This window comes from Pyrgilauda ruficollis, unplaced genomic scaffold, assembly GCF_017590135.1.
Source record: "Pyrgilauda ruficollis isolate IOZ18807 unplaced genomic scaffold, ASM1759013v1 scaffold39, whole genome shotgun sequence".
Lineage (NCBI taxonomy): Eukaryota > Metazoa > Chordata > Aves > Passeriformes > Passeridae > Pyrgilauda > Pyrgilauda ruficollis.
In genome coordinates, this window is record NW_024525378.1 from 6,337,366 (window position 1) to 6,356,572 (window position 19,207).

Here is a 19,207-nt window from a genome sequence, read left to right on the forward strand (position 1 = left end):
TTCTCAAACGATTGCCCCTGCCTGGATTTTTCTCTCCCGGGCACGGGTGAGTGGATGGCCTCAAAACAGACCTAAAAAGCTGAAGGAAAGCAAGCTGCATGTCCCCTTCCATGTGTAAAGCTGTTCTGCCCCCTCAGTGACCCATCCCGGAGAAGGGCTCTACTCTGACAATCAGGCAGCAGAAGCTGGAGACAGACAACTAAAAGGCACATAATTTTTCTTTCCCCTAAGGACAATCACTCTATGAATTTATTGCTTGTGAAACACACTAGTCTGGCATAACGGTGTCTGATAAGCAGAGCAGGTATCCCACAGGCACAGACAGAAAAGGTTTCTGCCCCTTCACTCTCTAACCACAGGTCTAGTCTAGACATATTTTTACAACTACTGCTTTGCCACAGTCTCTCAGCACTTCCCAACCACTCATTTCTATCAGCCTTGACCCCATTGGAGAAGTTTCTGCAATGGAGTGTTTTGGTTTTCAATCTCAAATAATAGAAACACTGAATAATTATTTCCTCTAAGAACCAGAGAATGTGAATGGGCCATCAAAGAAAATTATCAAAACAATCTCTGACAAATGGAATGAGGCCACCAAAGACCACTGGGACCTCTGGGTTGTTATCCAGAGACTGATTAGAGCCTTTGACTATTGTAACATGGTACAGAACAGAGACAATTCTGCAGAGGAGCCCCCCTGGCTGATGTAGCTGTTCCCAGCCTTCCCTTTCTTAGATTTAATCTACGTATTGACATGGCATGAATTTTTGTGGGTATGCCTGCTGCTCTTAGCTGGAGAAACAGAAGGTAAGGAGGTCTTTTATCTCTTCAGTCTAATCCCAGAGGTAAAGCATCATCAGAGGACACTCCCTTAGCTAACCAGAAGCACCTATGTTGCCACTGCTGCTGCTTTGAACTCTGTGATTTGCTTGCAAGGACAGCAAAGAGGTAAAGAATCAGATGATCTTCAGGCTCTTCCAACTAGGTTTCATTTGGTGTGACACTTAACTGTTATGACTCCTGGAGTCAGCTCCCTGATTGGTTTATATTTGGAATAATGTCCAGGAATTGTTGTGTAACATCCAGTCCCATATATGTTATGGATGAAAACAGGCTTCCAGCTTGTAACTTGCCTCCAAAAAGCTGGATTTTCAGTCCAAAAAAACATTTTTTAAAGCCAATGAATCACTGATGAAAGTTCAAGTAAACAGCACTTTCAAGAAACAATGGATGAGGAGCAGAATAAAAAATGAAGGCACAAAATCTCCTTTGGACTTCTACAGCAATACTCCTAGATATTACCTGCAGTATCAGAGAGTGGAGTCCTCCAGCAGCAGAGTCTTAGAATATCATTAAAAATCATATTAAAATCATATAAAAATCAAATCCAAATAGCTCTGAACAACGCCTTAGGAACTTTCAGCAACATTCCCTGCTTCTACTCGACGTCAGCAGCGAGCAGGGCCAGGGGAAGGTCCTTGCTGGGAAGCAGAGCTCTAGGGATCAAGAAAGGACACAGCGATGTAGCGGGTTCCTCTGGTGGTGGGAAGCCCTTCGTGGTAGTGGGTCAGGCGGCCGGGGTGCATGAGGGTCCAGCCTTTCCGGGGAGCTCGGATGGAGCAGTTGTAGCGCAGGAAGCGGCAGCCTCCGCCCTGGTGGGAACACAACACAGCAGCTTGGGAAAAGCACCGCAGGGAAGGGGTCCCTGTGTCACCATGGTTTTTTTATCAACAATCCCTTGGCCAGGATTTTTCTCCTGAGAAGTCTCAGAGGGAAAGAAAAACAGTAATTATCTGCTGCTGTGGAATGCAACAGGAGCAGCTTTGATTGGTCCATGTGGATTGCTTCTACTTAATGACCAACCACGGTCCAACTGTCTCGGACTCTCAGAGAGTCACAAGCTTTTGTTATCATTCCATTCCATTCCATTCCATTCCCTTCTAGCCTTCTGATGCTTTCCTTTCTCTATTATTTTTAGTATAGCTTTAGTATAGCATTTTAATATAATATAATATCATAATATAATAAATCAGCCTTTTGAAACATGGAGTCAAGATTCTCATCTCTTCATTTGTCCTGGGACCCTTGAACACGACCACAGTACCTGGCTTCTGACAGCACTTCTGAAAATGTGACAAGGTGCTTTGGGAATCTGCAGTGTTCTGATGCATTTAAAAAGCATGCATCTCTTTCCTAGCCCAAGCCAGTCATTAATTGTAATCCTTAGTGCAAGGAAGCCTGATGTGGATCAGTATCGGAACAAGGTGACCCTGTGGCAGGGGGGAATGATGAATATGACTCCATGTTCTCTGAAGACTAATTATTACTTTATTATACTATATTATTCTATACTATATTACACTACATTACATCTAAACTGAGTCTGCCAAGACCTCTGCTCACAACTGCACAGAATCTTGTGACTGTCAGCTGACAGTCCTGACACACACATACACACAACACACACACACATACACACACAGACACACTTGGCACTGACAGGCCAAGGAAACAAAACACCATCACTCTGGGTATCTCCATATTGCATTCTACTGTTGCACAAACACAGGCACAGCAAATGAGATAAGAATAGTTTTTCCTTTCTCTGAGGTTCAGAGAATGTGAATCCCAGAATATCCTTGGGAAGCTGTGCCTTGCTTTTCTCTGTGAAGAGAAATGTGGCCACAGATGAGGGAAGGGTTTTTAGGTGGCGTGCTGCACTCCTGAACCCCTGGCAGACACTCACCTCGTAGTCAATGCCAACTCTGTTCAAGGCAATGTTGATGTTAAAGGTGGATGTGTCATGGTGGGGTATAAGGGATGGCTGCTTGTCAGGTGTTGTATGGCACTGAATAGTTATTTAGTTGTTTTGCACTGGGCTCTGTATTATTGCACAGAATACTATGTTTGTATCCTCATGGGATTTCCCTTTTATACCACATGGTCTTTCCCTCCCACAAAAGCCCCAGTGGTGACGTTTGTCCCAGGTTTACTGCTCCTCCCACCCCCTCCTCACTTGTATCCCATCGGCTGTGGTCCTCTGTGGCCACATTTCTCTTCACAGAGAAAAGCAAGGCACAATTCCTCCCAAGAATATTTCTGAGATTCACATTTCTCTGAAGAGAAAGGAAACAATTCTCATCTCATTTGCTGTGCCTGTGTTTGTGCCAAAGTAGAATGCAACATGGAGATACCCAGAGTGATGGTGTTTTGTTTCCTTGGCCTGTCAGGGCCGTGTGTGTGTGTGTGTGTGTGTGTGTGTGTGTGTCGGGACTGTTGGCTGAGAGTCATGGGATTCTGTGCAGTTGTGAGCAGAGTTGAGTGCTTGGCAGATTCAGTTTAGATGTAATATAATATAATATAGAATAATATAGTATAACAAAGTAATTAATTCGCCTTCTGATAAGATGGAGTCAGATGCATCATTCTGTCCCTCGTCGGGGGCAAAAATATCCACTATAGTCCTCTTCCTCCACCCCCCATTCCCCCGGGTTTAAAAGTCTCCCACCATGAGGCATTGCTCTCTTTTTTTCACCTGGGGGGTCACCTGGATGATCTGATGTCTCCTATCAAGGAAATAAAATCAGGACTTTGTCCCCACGTGGAGAAGAGCACTTCTCATCTTTTGCCTTTTGTCCTGTGTAGGATCATGTGGGCTGGGGTCCACAGCTAGCCGGATTGGACCCGAACACCCCACCAGGCACGGATTCTTACAGCCATTAATTGTATCCCAAGTACAAAGAAGCCTGATGTGGATCAGGGAAGAGTGTTCAGCTGCTCCAGGTGGCGTGCTGCACTCCTGAACCCCTGGCAGACACTCACCTCGTAGTCAATGCCAACTCTGTTCAAGGCAATGTTGATGGTAAAGGTGGAGGCGTCGTGGTGGGGCACGAGGGATGGCTGCTCGTCAGGTTTGTAGCGAACCACAAAGGCCAGCTCAAACTGGGTCTGAGAGAGAAGAACAAAGAGCACTCTGTTAGAGGGCTATAGGAGTCTGTGGCTTTTGAGCTGCAGAGCAGGGTGTAACACTGAAATTGCATCCCACGGCTAAAGGAGAAAGGCAATTTCTCAACGACAATCTTCTGCCTGATTGCTGCCTTTCTCCTAAGGCACATACTTGGGTCACACTGCAGGGTCAATTCCCCTGTACTGGGAAATAGTGTGTGTATTTTTGGAGGATTCTTGTCACAAAGCTGCTGCTGGAGGAGGTGCTGAGTTGACCATGAGTTTTGCTTTTCAGGTGGACATACTGTGGCTCAGCTCTCTTTACAGAGAGCAGCAGGCACAAGCTTTCCCAAGGATTTTCCCTGGGAAGGCGGTGAGAAGCACAGAGAGGAGAAAACAACTCTTATCTCTATTCACTGCTCCTGTTGTTTTTGCACATGTTAGAAAGATTGTTTACCTGAAGGGATTTGGTAATTGGATTCTGGTGATGGTTGTTTATATTAATTGGCCTATTAGGTCCAATTAGGTCCCCAATATCTGGGGACAGTCACAGGTTTTTTTTTAGTATCCAAACTCTTTAGTCTAGTATCTCTTTAATATAGTATAATGTAATATAATATAGTTTTAATAAAGCAATTGTTCAGCATTCTGACTCAATGGAGTCAGATGCAATCATTCCCAGACATGGGGGTCACCCTGCATATGACAGACATACCTTGGTGTAGTATCCTGGGTACAGCTTCTCTGTGATGGGTGCAATATAGTCCAGAAGAAATTTATACCATTCTCTTTCAAAGCCAATTTGGTTCATGTGTATGTCAATAGTTGGGACGTTCTCATATCCTCCTTGTATTCTGCTGTCCTGAAACAGAATCAACAGAAGTACCTGTAAAGATGGGACCCTTGGAATTCAGGAATGAAAAGTACTTGTTCCTGGTAACTACAAATAAATATGATGTTTGTTTATCAGAATTTTCAGGATGGAAAGCTCATTTCAAACCATAATTAAACCCTAAGGGAAATAATATTACCATCAGAGAAGTTGAACACTGGGACTTCAGAGGACACTAAAGAGGACTCCAGGAAAAGTCAGAGTTAATCAGGAGCAAAATAAAGTATTGTCTCTACTTTTCTGGTTTAATTCAGGATCTAATGCCTTCCCACAGGAGGAACTGCTATCACCAGACATGCACAAAAAATGGTGTAGCCCAGAACTCAAAAGAGCTCCTGCTTTTCCTTACCGTGTTGTCACCCGTGGACCACTGGCCATAATGTTCCATTTCTTCCACCAGCTCATCACAGGCAGTGTCAGTGAATATGGGGAACCAGTAAACATCTGGGCAGGGCTGTAGATAGCAGACAGGTGAGAACAGCAGAAACAAGGACAGGTGTTTGAGGCAAAAAAAGTAAGGCTAAAATGAGTGTAGACTGAGTAAGTGGAAGGAAACTAAAATATTGAGGATAGAAATTTGTCTTCTGATTTATGTGCCCCACTTCCACTTAAGAGAGCTGGAATGATCTGGCTCTAAAAGTACTTTCAAGGTCATGCTTCCTATGTTCAACTGCTTATTCCTGAGAATTACAATACTGACAGATCAAGCATTGTCCTAAAGCTCATTTCCCATTCTGATGGATAAGAGTGATGTTTTCTTACCATTTCTACCAATTTCCCTTTCAGAGCTGCCGTGTAGTTTTCATGGATGTACTTTTCTCTCCAGTCCTGCAATGAGAAGATAAGCAAACCAGTAATTTCTGTGGGGCCCCTGCTTAAAGAGGTAATAAAAGGCCAGGCACTCATGCAAGCAGTATTTCACAGGCTTTGAAGATCCATGTGTTATGAATCCCAAAAACATGTTCTCTTCAAATTTTGTGCCTGTGCTCCTCATCCCACCTGAGAGTCACCATTATTACAAAGCCTGGGCTGCCCATAGTGATAAAGCTAATATCAGATCTCCCACAGTGCTGTGCCTTCTGAGTATGCAGGTTATCTCACCTCAGGATTGCTGAATATTTGCCAGAGGTCATTGTGGAGGTGACTTGTCTGGTAATTCTCCAGGGACAGTATGTGTCCAAACTGATGCTGGTTTGTCAGGTACATAAAGACTCCCTGCAGGACAGAGAAAAATAACAAAGGCCTCTTATTTCTGAGAGCCACTGTGAAACCAAGCACTGGAGAGTCCTCCAAGCTGTTAATTTACTCATTCTTTCTCCTGTGGGCTTTCAGTTTTATTTCCACCCTGGATATGAGAAACTCTAAAAGGTTACAGACAGAGACAGTAATTCTGTGTCCTGTCAGCCGGGGCTGGAAGCAGAGGAGAGCAGCAGCTGTGAGACTAGGGTCTTCTTTCTTACCCTGTCAATCCCATTTAGAGCAGTCCTGAAAAGGCCTAAGAACAAAAATGTTATCCACGTCTAGTGATCCACGGCTACACAAGGTTTCACAGCAAGACAGAAATCCCATGCTGTTCCAAAGCCTGCACTGTACTGACTAGTACAAGTTCACCCTATCCCTGCCCTGGCAGAGCTGAATGCCTTGAAACTGCTTAATCCTGTACCCTTCACCCTGGCACACAGCTCTCCCCTGCCAGCCTCTCTCCTTGACTGACCTGACTGCGAATGTTGTGGCAGAAAGCCATGTCAGCATCCAGCTTGCCACTGTGGAACAGATCTGCCTGGTCGAGCTCCGAGCGCAGAGCCTTGCCTTTCACCATGTAAACACTGCTGATGTAGGGAACGTTCCAAAGCCCACTGAAACATAGCAGAAGAAAAGTGAGACTTGAAGTACCTCTAAGACAGATACTGCTGCACTCGACAGCATGACAGGCAGCACTGCAGCATCAGCCAGGCTTGCCTAAATGAGCCAGCTCAGAACAGTAGGAAGAAACCATACCAGTGGAGATTGGCATTCCAGAAAAAAATCACTTATATTGCCCACAGCTTTTAAGCTGCACAAATGCTAGTCCACCAGAAAAGCAATTAATTGCTACTGTGTGGTTTTGTTAGGGATGTAATTAGTGGCTTGAATTTCTTCCCAGAGAGATCAACATACTTTTTCCAGTGATTTAAAGAAACTGAACCAGCCAAAAGTGCATAAGCTGATTTCCAGCATTTACTGCACGTACAATGGCCTATAAAAAAGAGGGTCCCTCAAGAATATGAATGAATCAACAACTCAATTTTGTGAATCTTCCATTCAAAGATCACCTGAAAATTGATCTGACAGAGATTAAACAGCACTTTACAGGACTTTAAGGATCACACTAACTATAATCCCCAGGTGGGAAAACATGACATGAGTAAGATGAGATGATTTCAGCAGTCAGCACTCTCAAGCCCTTACTCTGATCATAAGAAAGTCTGCCCCAAAGATGTTATTGTCTCTGCTCAGGGGAGAATATAAAGCAACTTCCAAATGGGAGCAGAGACTTCTTTTCCTTTCCTACACACAAAGACATTTGCACTCTCTGGTTCTTGGGCATTAGTTTGATGATAATGTGCTGCAGCAAGCTTTCCATTTGAGGGATTTTATCAGTGAAGAGCTCTCTTGGCACACTCACACTCTCCTCCTTTGAACAATATCCACATAATCTTCCGAGCGGGCGTAGTACCCATCGGGGCTCAGCGCTCCCCAGAAATTGGACCACAGCTTCTCGTGACGGCTTACCAGGGGGGCAATCACCAGCCTGGAAGCATGAAAGAAAAAGGAATTGCAGGACAGGATGTTACCACAGGAAGAAAAGGAAAATATTTACAAACCACAGTACCATAAGAGCTGTTTCCTCCCTCACTTACAGAGCTGCTGTTTTGTTAACTCTGTTGGAATGAAATGCCACGTAAGAAAGGCTAAATATGGTCCCAATCTCCTCTCTAACTACACCCTGCACCAGTTCTGTTAGAATCCAATTTGTTCTAGTGACTAGATAAAAACAAAGCTAAGGATGATTTATATCCCCTGCCTAAAATCCAGGGATTACAACTACAGTGGGGAAAAAAAAAACGAACATGTAAGAGGTGTTTGGCTAACATCCCATCTCTGGCACAGCTCTCCTGGTTCCCCAAACATCTCAGGGATGTGCACTGAATTCCTCATGTGACATGACCAGTAAGGATTCCTCAGACCAAAGAACTCACTTGTTCTGTTCAATCAGGATCCTCAGAGTCTCTGTGTTCTTCAGAACTACCTCAGCATCCAGGCTAAAGTAATAGTCACAGTCAGGATCCTTCCTGCACAAATCCCTACAGCCAGAGAAAAGGAAAGTCACATCCTAAACCAGAGGAAGACAAAGGACAGAGCACCAAGAATTCCTTCACCTTGTAGTCTAAAGGTCTTCTGGGTGCTCAGAGAAGTTTGGTTTAATGTAACAACCCAGAGGGCCAGCACAGTACAAGCACACCAGATTCAGTATCCAATAACAGGTACTGAGACACAGCCAAAATCACATTTAGCAAACTGTTTCTTCAGCTCAGACTGAAGAGGTTCCCATTTACAGCTGGCCCAAATCCACATCTGAGCTCAAACCTCCTGATCACAGACAGGAAGATATTGTCCCACTAGTTTCTAGTTTTGCTACAACACTCCTCCTCTTCAGAGATATGGGTGCCTATCCTTTGTGCTCTGTGACTGGGTATATAGATGAGGGCAGCAGATACAGGGCTATCCTTCTGTCAGAACAAAGGACCAGTGAGAACTTAGTTCCTGAAACTGGACAAAGTGAGCTGGTATGGAAGCTGATTTTCTCCCAATATATAAGGGCACCAGAGTTAATGCTAGAAAAACTGAAAGGGAGACTGAGAAAAGAAGAGCAATCACTTGATCGGGATGATCCTCAGAACAAATAGATGTCCTAGTTTGGACAGGGGCTGTCCCTGCTAGCTGTCATGTATGGCCTCTTCACTTACATGCCCAAGTTACGTGCCTCAGCATTCTCCACCTCATCATCTGGTCCGATCACTTTGACAGTGAGATATTCTTTGCCATGCTCTTCTACAAAAGAGTCCACCTCCATCAGGTGATGCTCCTCCTATTCCAGAAGTAAGGAAAAACACTTAAAATGGGCTCATCCAGGCCACTCAGCCTCCTGCTCTTGAAAATGAGTAGCCAGGCAACAGCTCTTAAGCCCACTTCCACACATTTACAGCTGGATGGGTGTCACTGCAGACAAGTATGCAACCTTGTGGGTGCCACTGCAGATAGGTACTGTGATTACACAGCCTGGAAGTCTAGTCCAAGGCAAAAGTGTCTAGAGTAGAGGACAAGGTGTACATTTTCCCCACATTTGCTAAGACCATCACAAGCCAACTTCACTTACATGGTTGTGAATGAAGAGCTGGATTCGTTGCTTTGGGTAATGAAGGTTACGAAGCCGCAAGAAAAACTGGGAGAGGAATGGGGTGGGCTGCTCGATGAAAATGCCAATCAGAATCATTGGCAATGCCTCATCCTACATTCAGGGACCAGAGGAGAGCAGTGGTGAGTCATGTTTAACATCAGACACACAACAAGTGTAAGACTTGTTTTGAGAGCTTTGAATAAACACAGCAGCCTTACCTTAAACCCCGAGAGGCTTCGCAGACCTTCATCACACACCGTGCAGCCAGTCTCAAATGTCCATACTTGAGGAATGTAGTTGCCCAGGTAGTTCAGCTGCAGCTGCAAAAGGAAGTTTGCCAGATTATGCATTACAGGGCAGGGGAGTTTCTTTGTGTGCACCCCCACTGTGGGGTCACATTTGAACTTTGTTTACCTTCTCCATGAACTAAAGAATCTAAAAAGCATGACAGCCTGACCATCCAACAACATGTGGGTCTTTGAACCAGATCTATCTTGCTGCTATGGGCCTGGACTTATTGTTTCTCAAATGTAAATGTACACAGGGAAAGTCAGTATCTGTGGAGGCAGTAACCTCATCCATCGAGCCTAAAGGGTCACTTTGCAACAAACACAGACCAAATCTTTCTCTCAGGACAGTCCACTTACCTTGGTGGGTCCATTTCCATGGATCACCACAGGCAGAGTGTCATATAACAAGTTTCTTGCTCTCACTCGTGAGTTTTCAAACTTCAGAACTATCTCATCTGGAAATGACATTGTCATCATGTTAAGGCTTTTATTGAGAATTAGAAGCACAATGCCTTATTTACATAGAAAAACTGCTGAAAGATGAAAGTGTAGACAATGGATAACTGTGCACAAGTAATTTAAGGGCTACAGACAATATCTTTAAAGGAGGAAAAAAATATTCAGAATGATCCTGTGAAGTAACAGGAAGATGCCTGGGAAGCTGGGAGAATGACAATGACTGGGAACTGGCAGAAGCCATACTGAAAGATTATTTCAAAACTGGCATTGACAAACTGTGCAGTGAGGAGCAGCTACTGATGACAGAGACAGCTATTGATGGGAGGACTCAGGCCCTTCCCACCTAAGTGTTCTATGCACCTGCACATCCATGTTCTGATGTCTCTCTTTGTCACCCCTCACAAAAGTCCATCCTCCTGGCAGAGATCATCAAAGATGATGCCACAACACAACTATACAAAATCCTTTGGAAAAAAGACTAGCACAGATACCAGCTGCAGTCTATCATTGACATAATGAGCACAGGAGCCACAAACTACACTGCCATTATCACTTTTTACTTGATCAGAATAAACATGGAATGGTGCAAGACTGAAAACATTAGGCAGCATTGATAGGAAAGCAGGTGAATCCCTCTTGCCAGGACTAGCAAAATCAATCAGCAGGTCAGGTCAGAAGCCTGGTACAACCAGTGAGTGCTCACAGACATATCTGGTTGCTTCTCACCTCCCATGGCATTCCAGCACGGTTCTGAAGCGGAAAGACAGGAGAGCCCTAGGCAGGGCTCTGTGTTATTACTTGCTCTGGAAGTCCCTCCCAGTTTCAATCCCCAAGGCTAATGCAATCTGACATGCCTGGAGATCAAACTGGCAAGGAGGTGTAAGATGAAAAACCTGACCTGCATTCCCTGAAGTGGAGAAGGAATTGCAATAAGAACACAGTTGGTCTCGGTGGAATTGCAAACAAATCCCAGAACTCTGGCAGAGACTCTTACTAAAGCTTTTTCTGTGGGGACAGCCATTTCTGAAATACAATCCCTTCAGCCATAACTTTATTTCTGGTGTCAACATGCAAGATGCATTCCAAGGAGAAAGGAGCTCCTTTCTTCCACCTCACCTAATGCTCCATTTAGGTTTTGGAAGATCCGGCTTCTGTGGTCTAGACTGATGTTGATACTTTCCTTTAAAAGAATTAGATAACCTTAATTAGAAATTAGATAACCTTAATTAGAACAGAAAAGGCATGCATTCTTTACATACAGCAGACCCTACACTCAGTGAAGATATATCCCATTCCAAAAGTCATTTGCAAACTCTCCAAAGCCTGAAGCCTTAAACATTCCCAGATAATCACAATTTTCATTCAAATCTGGGACAATTCACCATTTTCAAGAACAAGTTAAATATATTCTATTAGGCAAAACTATGCAAACCTCCTCTCCCCCTCTTTTAAAGCTGCTGTGGGTGTGTCAATAAATCTGCATCATATGAATGAAGTAGACTTACACACAGTCATATAAACCCCACAATACATATAATACACAGGAATGCCAGATAGAAAAACCATCTGCTGTGAAAAGTTTCTTGCCTTCTATCCACAGGGCAAGTGTGACCCTGAGCATTACCCCAGGTACCAGTGTCAAACCAGAGGACAGTAAGGTGCAAGATCAGCTTGTGCAATCTTTGTTTTTATCCCCTGCTGCAAGTCACACTCTGACTGAGTGGGACTAAAATGCAGCTCTGACTTAAGATAATTCTGTGTCCCTGCAGGCATCTGTGAGACTGATTACTGGAAAGGACAGCAGGGTGCTAACATCCGCTGTCTGAGTGCCAAGGCAGGGGAATTACTCAGCCCTTGCGTGGCACAGGGCCAGAACTGCAGATGAGAACATTAAAGGGACTGTCCATGTTAAAGTACCACAGGCCATACTCAGATCTGGGGAACTAAAAAAGCCCAGCTGTTCTAAATTTTCTACAAGCCTTGCTGGCAAAAAATTGCAAGTGTCTCTCTAGTCTGATAGCAGTTCCCTATTGCAAATGTTTCCTCTTGAGTCAATTGCTGTTACAGTTTGAGCTCTCCATGCATTTGGTCTGTCCCCAGGGACAGCCTGGCCTCTGTAATGCACAGCAGGGCAGGGACACCAGAACCAGAATGACCTGTGGGCTGGGTGGTCTGGCCAGTGCACTACACAGTGCTGGGATGGCAGTGCTGCTTCCAGGGTCCATTCCAGGCTTCTGCAGGAGGTTACATGGCATTTTCCTAAAGTGTACTCAGGGCTAGGTTGGCTATCTCTAAGTCAGCACTGCACTCTGCAGTTTCATATCCCCTGGGAGGAGGCTGGTTAGTTCCCCCACACTCAATGGCTTTGAACACCAGCACCTACAGATAGTGGTAGGAGCCTCCAGGAAGACTTGTTTTCAGACATCTCTCTTCCCATTCACATTTTATGCTTAAATATAAAAACCACTAATACCAGAAAATGGGGGTACTGGCTAGAATGCGAATTTTCACAAACCCAGAATCTAGATGCACCTACTCTTTTTTCTGGATCCAAGAAGATACTTGTATAGAAGAGCTGGTCACTGTCATCATCCTGTCCTTTCCACTCCTCCACAAGCTTCTTCAGGTTTGAAGCATAACCTATGAAGCCTGTGGGAATAAGTATGAGGAGGTGTTCAACCCAGATGGCCAAAAAATAGAAGTACTCCCGTATACATGTACTTTCACTTCCCTCACATGAAATCTCAGTACACCCTGTGTTGCTGCAGACTCATCAGCTTTCAGTTTGCTTTGCCACCTCTCCCACAGGTCAAATAGGAGGAGAAAGCTGAAAGCCAGCTCTGTGTCTCACCTCCAGAACCCAGGAAGCGCTTTCCATCTCGCACCTGAGGATACTTGGCTTCCAGCTTTCTGTCAGGATAGATGTAATTCTCTGCTGAGAAAACCACCTTGCTTTTGGCTTGTTTGAACTTCTTCAGCAGTTCTGTGGGGCCCGAAGCAAAGAGCACATCATAGCTAGAGAGAGAGACAGACCAAAAAAGGACAAAAGGAATGGAGTCAGAAAAACATGTCATTGAGAAAAGTTTCTGGAAACAGCTAATTCTTTGGGAATCTCTTTCTTTTAGTTCTGTTTAACAGTATTACATTTTTGGTAATGCAACTAATTAAATATTTGTATGCTGGGCATATGAAAAGACACTGAGACTCCAACCCATCCTTTTCTCTCTTCACCTCTCTGGAAGCTAATTCTTGGCTCTCAGGATGTAGGCTGCAGCCTACTTCACTTTATAAAACAAATAACTCTGGTAAGAAAGGCCTGCCTAGTTCCACAGGAATTGTCTGCTCATTCTCTGCAGACAGAGGCAGCCAAATTCCACCGTGGCAGAATCAGGTACAACACTATCAATGTCATGCAGGAATTGGCATCAGCCTATTCAGATCAGACCTTCCCAACTGCCACGGATGCAGCTCTGAGCGATTCCCAGGAAACTACAGAGCATTCGGGAAAAAACCCAGAGATCTGGACACACTTTTCAAAAGGAATTGATTTCACAGTTCATTTCTTCTCAGTGAGAAGCTGTCCAAACCACTGTACGATTCAGTTCATGGCAAATTCTTTGCAGCCATTACCTTTCCACGAAAAGGATGATCAAGTCCTCCTTATCCTCATACTGCTTCAGAGCTGACTTCAGGAGACGAACCTTCTGCCCACCTCCAGCTGGCTGCTGGTCATCTCCACCCTGCCACTCCTCATCCAGCCCCAGCACCTACACAGCAACAGGCACAGGGTTATTGTATTTCCATTACCCCCAGATGATGGAAGGAATGATGAATCTGGCTCCATGTCCTTGGGGCTTCTCAGCTTCCCAGGAGAAAAATCCTGGGCAAAGGGATTTTTCCAGAAAATGTGAATGCCACACAGGATCACATCAACAGGGCACTTTCCCAGCAAGGCTCACAGGAAAGAACCAGGACTCACAAACTTAGTGGTCCTGATAAATCCCAGCACAAATCACAGCAAAAATAACAGCCCCAGGACAAAGGGACTGGGCAGCCTTTGATCCAGTCTCTGGGCTGGACAATCAGTGTCACAAGGTAACACAGTGACACAGCACTCCTGGCCCCAGGGACAGGAGCACGCTGTACTGTGTGTCTTGGCAGTGCAAGGGAAAAGTGCCATGAGGCTCCCTTGAGCAGGAGTTCTGGATCTCATCCCACGGCAGCACTCAGGATACTGCAGAAATGACCCAGCCACAGTGCTTTTCAGCCAGGTGACAACTTGTGTGTCCTCTCCTGAGCTTTTATTTAATCACTGTGGGGCCAAGCTTGATCCATTCCACAACTGGAAATTCCCTTTTACCAACCACCATGGAAGCTGCTAGACATCACCTGGATTTTGTAGTTGAAGAATTGGGCTGATCTTCTGAACCGCTGGAATCCTTCAGTCTGCTTGGTGGCCACAGTCAGAACCAGCAGTTTTTCTGCACACAGGGGAAAGCACAAGAGATCCTCAACTTGTGTGGTTTCCATAACCTGCTGTTCCACACCTAACTTGATTGTGGGTATAAAATGAGAGATTATGTAAAGATACCATTTCGTTGCCTGAGTTCTGAGCTAAAAAAAGAAAATAAAATGTATTTAGTGGGTTTTTTGCCCTGCTAGTAAAAGCTACAATTCTCTTCTCTCACACAGAGTACAGAAGAAATTAAACTTGAAGATAAAAAATAGAACTACTACAAAATACCCATTTGGAAGTCATCAACTGAATGCAGTTTTGACTTTCTCTTCCCCACAGAACTGCTTTTCTGTCACTCAGCATTGACTGGATGCAAGGAAAACCAAAATTAGACTAAATGTTATTTTTCCCTCTGCATGGCTTCTTCAATTTTCTACTCCATTCCTGAGGCATTTTCCAGTTTTTCATACATATTCAATTTAATTGTGCTATAATTTTAATTTACATTCTTCTCCAAAACTTGCTTTTCATTTCCAGTCCCTTAAAAGTGATAAACCTTAATCCTGAAGTTCTCTTTCAGAAGTTTCTCTGTGGTACCCTGGACTATGATTTTTACGTGGAAGTTCTGGTTTCCTCATTGCAACGATGAAATGTTATACCTCACCTTAACAGTTTTGCTGAAGTAGGAATTTGTATAGGCTCTGGCAACAGTGCTTAAATGCAAATCCTGGCCATCCGTTTTAAACATCAGAAAATACCAGGAAAAACTGAAAGCACATTTTCTTGGCCTCAGCAGCCTTTTTCTGGAACAATGATTTTTTTCAATGGATGTACCAGATGTATCTCCCTCAAGTACCCAAACTGATATTCTGTCCAGTCTTAGAGAGGAAGGATCTAGAAGCTGGAGTTTTAGATGGACCTCACAAAGGCAGCAAAAGTGAAAAATAAGTGTAAGACTCCAAGTCAGGAAGAAAGAAGATATTACCAAACAAATTCATCAAATCCTTTACCTGCATCAGAATAAAAAAAGAGAGATTGAGAACAATCAACAGGTCAAGGCTAATTGTATTTATTAGACATATGCACTAAGTGATAAATAAAAGAATATGAATCCCATATAGGTGCAGTTTTTAATGGCAGATTTTCAGACATGTGAAGTGCATTCCTAATCCAGCACCTCCAGCACGCTCCAGTGCCTTGTGCCCAGCCCAGGCACAGGGAGCAAACACATGACTAAAATACATATATCCTCAGGGAATATGTTAAAGCCATTGAAGTTTCTAGCCATATGATGGCACACAGAAAGCCACGGCAGCTTTTTGAGAGATCTCTGAGCTCATGGATTCTGAGGTGAGGATCATACTGCCAAGGAAGAGGGGGACAAGCATGGGTTTGTCAGACAGGAATGCAGACAACCCTCAAATTCTTATACATGAGGGGAGAAAGCATATGGTAATGATAAGAGAAGGAGAGAAGGAGGAGAGAAGGAGGAGAGAAGGAGGAGAGAAGGAGGAGAGAAGGAGGAGAGAAGGAAAGAAGAAGGAAAGAAGAAGGAAAGAAGAAGGAAAGAAGAAGGAAAGAAGAAGGAAAGAAGAAGGAAAGAAGAAGGAAAGAAGAAGGAAAGAAGAAGGAAAGGATCCTGACTGCTATGCAATTATTTCAGCCCAAAATCTCAGGCATCTCACATCAAATAAATCACTAATTCATTTTGGTGCTGCCATCCCAAGAAAGCCACACACTGTTTATGACTTGACTGCCAAAATTTGCTGGACAGGATGAGTGCTGAGGGCTCACACAGAACAGGAAGCGGTGTCCTATTTCTACGACAGAAAAGTTCTCCCCGTGCAGTTTGTGAACTCAGAGGAGCATGAAAAACCAGCACAAAGACCACTCTCATACCCTGCAGAATTCCAAGTTACAGATTCCCTGTGGGGTAGCACACTGAGAGACACCAAGCTCAGTTTCTGTTCTAAGAACTCTGCAGTAGCCATAGCTTTCCATCCCAAGAGACATTCCTTCAGCCCAGCACTGGAAGTTTGTGCTGAGCTATGTTGCCTCCGCTCCTTCTGCTTTAACCCTTTCCTCTCTTTCCCAAAGATTTTGCTGAACACTCATGCAGCTGATAGATACTTTCAAGGACAGAGCAGTAAACCCTCTTCCTTTCAACAACACACGCAAACTTTTCAAAACACTCTCAACTTTTCAAAACAACTCTCAATGCATCTCAGATTGACGCATCCCTGTTTCCCATATCACAGTCAATTTCCACATGCAGAAATGCAGCTTTGTTCTGCTGAGCCAGACCTCCTAGGCCACACAAACTATTAGGAATTGTATAAATACATTTAATAATGGCATGGCTGCAGAATACAAACACACAGTGGTTAACAAAGCAAGCACTGGACTCAGAACCAGGGGAGCTGGACTGTATTGCTGGTTCTGCTTGCAACAAGGAGCTAATCCTGCCATCCTTGTTTTTCCATCTCTAGAATGATAGAAGAGGACATTTACCTCTTTTGTGAAGGCTTTAGAGCTCTAAAGATGAAAAGGATTCTGTAAGAACAAAGCACTGGATCAGGAACCTTGATACCAAGATAACAATTAAATTATTCAGTAAACTTCTGAGTTTTTATAAGGAATAAAAATCATAGACCAGATGAGTTCAGTAACAAAAAAAAAAAAAAGTTATTTACTTCTGCCCTAAGTCTACAGGGAAAGCACAGCTGCAGCTGCATTTTAGGACAAGGAATGAATTTATCCTTAGGCTGTGATTTGCGAAATCTTACTGTGTCACTTCCTGTTAAGACAGTGTCTAAGAAAATACCATTAATATGGGGATCAAATAGAAGAAAAAACAGTGAACAATTTAACAGTGGATAATATAATCTCTGTATTAAATTTACAGAAGAATTTTTTTTTAATTCTATCAGCTACAAAGAACTATGTTGAGAGCTTTTGCACAGATACAAAAGAACATTCAAGAGAGAAGACAGGTATCATTACTCTCACATTACTCTGGGGAAGCTGAGGCACAGGAAAGATGAGGCATTTTCTCTTTGAGCCATGCCAAAAGTCATGGTTCAGAAAACAGCTAATTCCAAACTCCTCTTCCTAACCAATTTACCTCATTCTCCTTCCCAGCTCCCAGTTTTCTATCTCTAGTGCATTCTAAAACCTTACTAAAACCATGGAAGATTTGGGATGTGCAAGGAAGGCAGGATAGCACAGAGATTCTTTGTTTTAATTATGCCACTATAGCCAAAGAATTCCCAGCACCCCCATAGATGCACACTAACTGAATTAAGTAATGTACATAAAGATAGTTATACCAGAATCACACTGTGAAGGGAAACATTACACGCAACAAGACGAAATCTCCTCCTAATTGCCACTTCTCTAATGAAGACAGAGATAATTATCCAAACTTCTTGGCAGAGTGACAGTGTATGAACCACTTAGTGCAGCTGACATTCTGAAGCTGCCCTAATCCTCTGCTCTTCTACCAGCTCCTCTAGAGCTTCTACCAGCTGTTTACGGAGGGAGACAGACTGATGCTATTTTAGGAGCATCCCTGATCTTGAGTCACAGCGCGGCCAGTCTGGGATCAAATGCCCTCCGGTTAGCTAATTCTCGAACCGCCTAAGTTCAAAAGCAGGGAGGGGCTGACCCAGGCGGGATGCAACCCGCGGCACCGAGAGTCCTCCACCGGGATGAAACGCTGTCTGACCGAACTCCGAGCTGCCCGAGGCTCCGGGTGCCTCCCAGGGGCTCGCACCCGGCTCGGGCAGCGCCGGGCAGCGCCAGCAGGACGAGGCCAGCAGCGGCACCGCGTCCACCAGCCGTCCCCCCGGTGCCCCGAGCAGCCCCCCTTACCTTCCTGCTGCGAGGCACGGCCACCCCCCGCCCCGAGCAGCGCCAGCACCGCCCCGAGCAGCAGCGGCCCCGCCGGAGGCACCATGGAGGCGGCTTCACCCTCCGCACCGCGCTCCGGGAGCGGCACTGGGCGGCGGCGGTGCTGGGGCCGGGCCGGGCTGCCGGAGCTGTGCCACGCACCAGACCCGCCCGGCCGAGCGCAGGAGGAGGCGGGAGGCGGTGGCTCCTCCTCCGGGCAGCCCCGGCCCGCAAGAGGCGGGAGGGCAGCCGGGGCAGGGCTGGGAGCAGCGCTGGGAGCGCGTGGGGAGCGAGGGAGCGCCGGGAGGAGCTCGTGGGTTGGATCCCGGAGCTGCAGCGGCTTTGCCCCGGCTGCGGGAACCAGCGGGGCTTGGCGGCATGCGGGGCACCTGGGGCAGCAGAGGGGCAAACAGGCATTGAGCGGTGGAAACCCAGGGTACCGGGAATATTTCTCTGAGTCACCCTCTGGCCAGCTTCAACTACTGCTGGCTGACACTTATGGGATATTTATGTATAAAAAGCAAGCCACAAATGGATTATAATGTTATTAACAGTGCTAGAAACTCAACGCCTTATTAAATACCTTCTTCATACTTTCTTCCTACCTGTCACCTCCCATGTTTCCTTGGTGAACACAAAATCTGCCCTGGTTTTGTTTCCTGTAGTAGCTGGTTTTCTGTGGCTTTATACACCTCTTTAAGTCCTACATTAATCTCTGTGGCCTTGTGCTGGGTTTTCTTGCTGTAGCCCTGATCACTTATCTAGGCATCTTCTTCTGTTTCATTCTGCCCTTGAGAATAAGCAAAATAATCCTGTCTTGGAAAGTTACACATCTT

At 45.0% G+C, this 19,207-nt stretch overlaps 1 protein-coding gene across 1 annotated transcript; it reads right to left on the minus strand.

The window, feature by feature from the left end:
• Positions 1-227: 227 nt before the first annotated feature.
• On the minus strand, positions 228-18,551 carry PLOD1 (procollagen-lysine,2-oxoglutarate 5-dioxygenase 1). The gene is made up of 19 exons (XM_041476667.1): positions 18,354-18,551; positions 14,414-14,505; positions 13,655-13,791; positions 12,876-13,039; positions 12,561-12,673; positions 11,141-11,204; positions 9,923-10,020; positions 9,494-9,595; positions 9,255-9,386; positions 8,845-8,966; positions 8,077-8,181; positions 7,503-7,628; positions 6,552-6,693; positions 5,939-6,052; positions 5,600-5,665; positions 5,187-5,291; positions 4,661-4,807; positions 3,823-3,948; positions 228-1,652 (listed from the first exon to the last, which is right to left on the minus strand). Exons 1-19 carry the CDS (start codon positions 18,436-18,438, stop codon positions 1,497-1,499), a joined length of 2,196 nt encoding a protein of 731 aa, XP_041332601.1. The 5' UTR covers positions 18,439-18,551; the 3' UTR covers positions 228-1,496.
• Between the last annotated feature and the right edge of the window lie 656 nt (positions 18,552-19,207).

Bases quoted from the DNA above. Each gene is read 5' to 3' on its own strand.
- PLOD1 (XM_041476667.1), bottom strand. From the start codon at position 18,438: ATGGTGCCTCCGGCGGGGCCGCTGCTGCTCGGGGCGGTGCTGGCGCTG. The intron at 13,040-13,654 runs GTAATGGCTGCA...CTCTCTCTCTAG, and splicing joins ATCATCCTTTTCGTGGAAAG to CTATGATGTGCTCTTTGCTT. The intron at 3,949-4,660 runs GTATGTCTGTCA...CTTCTCTCTCAG, and splicing joins ACCCAGGATACTACACCAAG to ACCCAGTTTGAGCTGGCCTT.